The 7,754-nt window shown below is 34.8% G+C and overlaps 1 protein-coding gene across 1 annotated transcript; it reads right to left on the bottom strand.

Annotated features, from left to right (window-relative positions):
* LOC109842502 lies at positions 4,305 to 5,345 on the bottom strand. The gene has a single exon (XM_020411371.1). It carries the CDS (start codon positions 5,343 to 5,345, stop codon positions 4,305 to 4,307), a length of 1,041 nt encoding a protein of 346 aa, XP_020266960.1.

Here is a 7,754-nt window from a genome sequence, read left to right as displayed (position 1 = left end):
AACTGATATTTTGATCAAGAACACTAAAATTGATATCCTCACTTCTATATTGAACAATTCACTGACAGCTGAATGCAGGAAATGGATTCCCTCCTTGTAGAGGTTTTTCTTGCCGTGGAGGGTTTTCATTGAGGAGTCTAAGGAGGAGCATAAGCAGTGATTGTTTTGCTCAAGGTCTCAGCTTCTCTCAACCTTGAAATCATGTACAGGTTTTCCAAGTTGTTTTTTCATTGTGGCGACTATTGTGAAGGTTTTGGCTCTAAGTCTCAGCTACACTCAATTGAAAAAAATGTGCATGTTTTTTAAGTTGTCTTTCATTGAAGAGACTATCTGCTGAGGTGTTTCATAGAGGAATCTTTGCTAAGCTCTGTTTTTTTCTTTGAGCTCTAGCTACAAGTTTGTTATCTTACATATGTGATGAGATTCTTGATGTACATACATTTTACATTTTGGTGATGAATAATTTTTTTTTCATTTACCAAAAAAAAGGAAGAACATTTTGTTTACTAACATTATATTACAAGTGTCTTATTTTACTCAAAGCTTTATAAGGAGTTGTAACTGAAGAAAGAACATCAAATGGTTGAACTTGCAGCATAAAAGAATTGAGATATTAATTTATAAAACTTTTCAAGGATTAAACAAACCTTACTTGGGCATTCATTAGACGAATTTTCATAGTAGAGATGGGTAGTTTCCAAGCAGCCATTTGCACCCCTCTCATTGTTTGCACACATTTGAAAACTCAATGATAATAAACTGCTAGTATCTCAAAGATACAGAAGAAATTATGATCGAAATGAAAATAAAACTTAATGCAAGTTAATTTATTTGTAAGAAATTTAACAAACTCTGGTATCTCAAAGAAAATTGACATGGAAACATCAAATATTGAAGTATAATAGACTGGCATTTATCTCCATTTCAAAAAAGAATAAAGGAGAGTGCAAATGAAATAATTAATGGGTCTTAAATGTTAACATTAACTTAAAATTGAGAAAAGTAAGGCAAACCCTCCTTAAATTTATAGATTTTCAAAAAAATTCATTTTTGTTGTAATATACTAAAGAAATGAAACGAAAAATGGACAAGAGACAAGAGAATAAGATAAATTGTAATTTTCATTTCATATCCTTTTTTCCATACATCCACCAATTTATAGATACATTGTGGAAAACAAAAAGACATTGGACTAATGAAAAGTCACCAATAAATATTCCACATTAATAAAGTAATGTCCACATTCATTTTGTCTTTTAGGTTTCCACAAAATGACTTTTGGATTTCAACACTCCCCCTTGGACATTACTTCGAGATGTCAATGCCTCATTAAAAACCTCGCTAGAAAAACCCAGTGGGATAAAAACTAGTCGAGGAAAAAAGTACACGATATTAGTAGATTCTTGTTGCATTAGTTGCCTCATTAAAAACCTTTAACTAAGAAAACCCTATGGGACAAAACTTAGTAAAGGGAAAAAGAGTACAACTATAGATCTTCGGGATCCAAACTTGTGTTGCATTAGTTGCCTCATTAAAAACCTTTAGCTAAGAAAACCCTGTGGGACAAAACTTAGCAAAAGGAAAAAAGAGTACAACTATAGTCCTTCAAGGCACAATCTTTGGGATTGCGTTGAAAATTCGCTCCCGCTGATGATGACAATCTTCTGAGTCTATGCTAAGAAAAACCCAATGGAACAAAACTTAGCGAAAAAGGGGCAAATTATGATAATAGACCTTCAGGGCCCAATCTTCAGGATTGTTCTTTAAGAATTTGCTCCCCCTGAAGAAGATAGTCTTTTGAGCCTATGCATATTGTGAACATATTTCTCATAAGTTGACGTAGGCATAGATTTAGTGAACAAATCTGCAAGATTGTCACTTGAGCGAACTTTTTCGATGGTGATTTCGCCATTCTTTTGGAGCTCATGTGGATAAAAGAATTTTGGCGTAATATATTTTGTCATGGTTCCTTTTACATATCCACTGCTCAGTCTGGGATCTGGCGTTATGAGGATCATACATGTAGCCAGCGTTCTAATAGCCCACCAATGTCATATCTTGGTTTCTTTTATAGAATAGTCCAAGATCTTTTGTTCCTTGAAGATAACGAAGGATATGTTTAACACCATTCCAATGCCTCCTTGTAGGAGAAGCACTATACCTTGCTAGCAAGTTCACCGCAAATGCTATATCAGGCCTGGTGCAATTTGCGAGATAGAGAAGTGCTCCAATGGCGCTCAGATAGGGAACTTCTGGCCCTAACATTTCTTCATTATCTTCTTTGAGTCTAAATGGGTCTTTATCCACTTCGAGGGACCGGACAACCATTGGTGTGCTAAGTGGATGAGATTGTCCATATAAAACCTTTCCAAGACCTTTTTCACGTAGGTCGACTGGTGTAGAAAAATTCCTTCTGGGAAATACTCGATCTGCAGGCCGAGACAAAATTTGGTTTTTCCCAAGTCTTTCATTTCAAACTCTGTCTTTAGGCATGAGATAGCTTCTGTAAGCTCCTTGTGTGTTCCAATAATATTTATATCATCAACATAAACTAAGATGATACAGAAGCCATTTTCGGATTTCTTTATAAACACACAAGGGCATAAGTCGTTATTTACATATCCCCTCTTCAGGAGGAAATCACTCAGTCGATTATACCACATCCTACCCGACTGTTTTAAGCCGTATAATGACCTTTGCAATTTAATACTATACATGTTGCAATTTTCATTTTCACTCAATTTAGGGATTTTAAGTCCATCTGGGACTTTCATATAAAAATATTAACATCTAATGATACATATAAAAATATGGTCATGACGTACATATACTGCATATATAAATTCATAGTTTCTGCCATAGGTATTAACTTGCGGAACGTAATACAATCACTAATAGGAGAATATTTTACATCTAAATCGATGTCGGGTCTCTGCGTAAACTCATTGAGCTATGAATCTCGCTTTATATATCACCACCTTACAATTCTCATTTATTTTTCTTACGAAGACCCATTTATATCCTGCAGGGATATATGGACTACAGGTTCAAAATACTTTAGCGAGTTCAGCTCAGCCTCAATTGCTACTTTCCATCTCACCTAGTCCGAGTGCTTCAAGCACTCTATTACCGACATAGGTTCTGGATCCAGATTAATTTCGGAGATAGTAAGAGCAACTGTAGAGGCAACTATGTTGTCGACCACTTTCATATTTCTATTATATATTTCTCCTTTTTCACAAATTCGTGGCCACTTTAATTCTTATTTTATGTTAACCAAATCCTCGCCATTTCCCTTAACGTTTGGATTTGGCCGTTCCGCATCTCCAGTATTGTGATTATCTAGTGCACGTGCAATTTACTGGAGATTCCATCTTCAGGATGAACCTTTTCTGGAGGTTATGAGAGTGACTGTCTTTCTATATATATAATTTAGTTTTCCGCGGACTTTTATCTTTTACACTAACATGTTTTATATGCTTCTGGCATACTAAATCATCAATGATATATTCAACATGAATATGAGGCTTAGTCACTCTTTTCTTGGCAGATTATCATGTGAACTTCTGGTTCAGTTTGACTAGTACGTGGATATAAATATTGAAGATCTTTTTCACCAATAGAATTTCTTGACATTATTTTGTATTTTGGGCACTAATCTCCCCCTAATGTCGAGAATTGATCTTCAATAATAATGCAGTCAGCATACTAAATTGTAAATTGATCCCCTAACATGGGCCATAGGTACTAAATTATTGACGGAGTTTCATAAATAATATATGTACCTTCACCGAGGTCCCATAGAGGTACGCTATGGTGGTGATATAGAAACATGGACTGCAAATAAATAATACGCAGATGGGAAATGTTTTACTTCTACACCACGTATTAGATAAAGGGGGAAAATTGTGATATGCAGTTGGTCGGATTTGGTTTGAATGTCCCCATTTAATTTAAGAAAATCCGACGGATCAAATTTTGCCCAAGATGACCCAATCGCTCATGCCAGAGTTTAAAAGAATTTGGGTTCCTAAATCTTAAATTCATCGCAACATGGTGTATTTTAGGTCGGATATATGTATAGTACAACCCTGAGGAGAAAGATGGAAACTTCTCCACAACCACGTATTAGATAAAGGGGAATAATCATTTAAACAAAACCCATACAAACTTGAAATTGTCTTACAAAAACATGCAAAATAAGTCTCGAAAAATTCCAAATTATCTTAACAAAAGTAACTAGAACATGTCTGAAAAACGAAATAGACTAATAAAACATGCATAGATAGTGATAAATAACATGATCACTCCTGGTCACCAAAATCATCAAGCTCCATCTTCAATAAGTCATCATCGTCCAGATTCAGGTTATCATCATAATTGTCATCTTTTAGGGCCATGTTTGCTTCAGGCAAACTGGCATGATGTTTTTCACCTTGTTTTGACTTCCCCTTTGAGTCCTTCATCATTCTCTGATAGGCCTCAACCAAATGTTTCGGTGTACGACATGTGCGAGACCAGTGGTCCTCACATCCACACCGATAGCAAGCTTGCTTGTTATTAGCAACCTGTTGATGAGAGTTAGGCTTGTTTGAAGGAGATCTATCCTTGTTCTGACCCTTGCCACGGTCCTGAAGACCATAAGCATTGCGACGACCACGACCTCTACCACCACGATAAGACCCGCGACCACGTCCACGACCTCTACCATGTCCACGTCCATGAGTATTACTCTGATTTGTGGCATGTGCTTCAGGCACAACTTGCGAACCAACTGGTCTAGAATTATGGTTGCGCATCAGAAGTTGGTTGTGTTTCTCTGCAACTAGTAACGCAGAGATCAATTCAGAGTGTTTTGAATAGTTTTTGGTCCTGTACTGCTGCTGGAGTACAAGATTACTTGCATGGAATGTAGAGAGGGTCTTTTCAATCAATTCAGCCTCTGTAATGTTCTGCTTACAGAGCTTCAGCTGTGAGACAATGCGGTGGAGGGTTGAATTGTATTCAGTTACGGATTTAAAACCCTGAAATCGCAAGTTTAACCAATCATACTGTGCTTGCGGAAGCATAATAGCTGTCTGTTGGTCAAAGCGATCCTTCAGGGATTGCCATAGAACAGCAGGATCTTTTTCAGTAAGGTACTCATTTTTCAGGTATTTGTTGAGATGATGACGAAGAAAAATCAATGCCTTTGCCTTCTGGGCAGAGGTGCTCTGAGAAGCTGGAGCAATAGAGTTGCTTAAATCACAAGAATTCAGGTAGATTTCAACATCTAAAGCCCAAGTCAAGTAATTGCTGCCATCAACGGCAAGCTCAGCAAATTCCCTTTTGATGATGTCAGACATTGTTCAGAAATGTTATACTTATCAAAAGAAGATATATCAATCCACCAAATTTATAAAATATTGCACTATAAAAAGTGTGCATACAAACAGAAGTGAATAAACAAATCATTAGTTATAATGCATGCCGCTTCATTTTTGCTAAAGCCGAATATTCATTCACTTTACAGAATTTACTATAGAGTTCAAAAAGCTTGCTGTGATTGTGCATAAGATTGTGTAACGTACTCGTTTAAATAAAGCTACATCATACTTAATATATATCTTATGTCGTTAATAGTAGTGCACGTTGACAGAGTTTAGATAGTGCTCAACATTAATGTACTATGTAGTAGTTTATTTCAATTACTTGACTGCGCATTACTCATATCATAGTTTTGTTTGTTAAGAAAATTAATGTGTTACATATGTGCGTGAATGTGGTTCTACCTTTCTACATGGAGTGAATAGTCCCCAGTGACTGGATATATTACATGGTATCCTCCTTGAGGAGATAGGAGGCTTAATGCCAGATTTAATTATGAAGCAAACGGCTTTGTTGAAGTGAAAAGAAAAAAATAATTTAAGAATGTATATCAAGTAAACCAACCAATCTCCAGTGATTAATATGCAATATCATGACCATCAAGTGTGGAATGTGATTCAGAATATAAGTATCATGTACTGCACTGTCCAGGAAAACAAGAATAAAAGGCCAAAATGAATTAATTTCATAAAAGCATAATTTAAAAAAATGGAGATCATGACATTGGGGGAGCTTTTATAGCAATGGAAATCATTGCTCCACTCTTGAAGGTTTAGACATTATGTCTCTCAAGTTATACTATATTTGTAAACAATTAAATAACTGAATTACCAAAAAATTAATATTGTGTATCTCTGTTCCATACATTTTTACAATCATTGTAGTATATTATCCATATAACAGTCTTCCATTTCACCTTGTTGTAATATGAAATTTAAGTGAATTTGGTATACTATCATATTGATTAAAGATACTAAAGTTTTCAAAATACATCATACTACAGATTTCAACATCAAATAAACATAGTCAATATATCATCATCACATGGTTCCAAAGTAAATTGCATAACATACTGTTATAGAGGCATAATCGATAACGAAAACATGAAACTTTGTAAATAGACAAAGGTCAAATGTATTATTACCTTGTAGAAGATATATATTGAAAAATCTATTACCACGAACCGATGATCACGAACCAGCTAGAGCCACTCGTGCTGATAACGTGTTGTAATATACTAAAGAAATGAAACGAAAAATGGACAAGAGACAAGAGAATAAGATAAATTGTAATTTTCATTTCATATCCTTTTTTCCATACATCCACCAATTTATAGATACATTGTGGAAAACAAAAAGACATTGGACTAATGAAAAGTCACCAATAAATATTCCACATTAATAAAGTAATGTCCACATTCATTTTGTCTTTTAGGTTTCCACAAAATGACTTTTGGATTTCAACCATTTTTAAATAATCTTTTGACCAGATTATAATTAATTGTAGAAGAAACTTGAAGTTGAGAAAGCAATTTTTCAGAGACAAGGCTTTATAGTGGAATAGGTTTTTGGGCCGACAATGCCCGCCCAAAGTTTCCAAGTGCCCAGTCTACTCTTTTTTACTCCCCCAAGTCTTTTTACAAATTTGGAGTTATAAGAAAAATGAACTACTCCGATGTTTTCTTCGTTCAGAGTTCGTAGTGTATAAATTCTGAAAGTTGGAGACCTTGTCTTAAGACTCATAATATGGAAATTCTAATACATGAAAATATGTCTTGAAATATTACTTCAATAAGATAATCATGATATATGCAGCGTTAATCAAGCAAATTCTAGACTCAGCAAAAAGAACTTAGCATAAAGTACACATGTCTTCTGGGCCGGGTCCAGTTATAAATGGGCCGAACGATTGGAATAGGCGTTGTGCTTCTTTGTTTTGATGCCTTCTCATATAACAAACTAAATTATTTCGTTATATACTTTTTCTTAAGGCTAAATGATTTATATATCTCTTAAAATTAATGAATTTGAGTTGTTCAAATATGATCGCAGTGTCTTTAGTCGTTCCCATGTTCAGTTAGCATAGGGCTAACAATATTTTGATCATTTTGAGAGGTACTCAAAGAAAAACTCGTATTTTGAAGAAGTCAAATAGAAAATAAAGATTTAAAGAGATGCACCAAAATGACAAAACTTTATATATCTAATAAATTTCACTCTTTCTATTAAACTGTGATTAAAAGACCTTTGGTTAGGTAAACATTTCACATGCACACCTCAATAATCTTGCTTTATAGAACTTATTCCAAGTTTTAATCCATCCTTTTTTTTTAGAATACGAGTCTGATGAGATTCGAACAAGGTTGCTCTGATCTCATGTTACGAACT

This window comes from Asparagus officinalis, chromosome 5 (assembly GCF_001876935.1).
Source record: "Asparagus officinalis chromosome 5, Aspof.V1, whole genome shotgun sequence".
NCBI lineage: Eukaryota > Viridiplantae > Streptophyta > Magnoliopsida > Asparagales > Asparagaceae > Asparagus > Asparagus officinalis.
Note: the sequence above shows the minus strand (reverse complement) of the source record. Positions and strands in the feature narration are given on the sequence as shown.

Excerpts from the sequence above, each read along its gene's own strand:
- LOC109842502 (XM_020411371.1), bottom strand. The coding sequence starts at position 5,345 with ATGTCTGACATCATCAAAAGGGAATTTGCTGAGCTTGCCGTTGATGGC.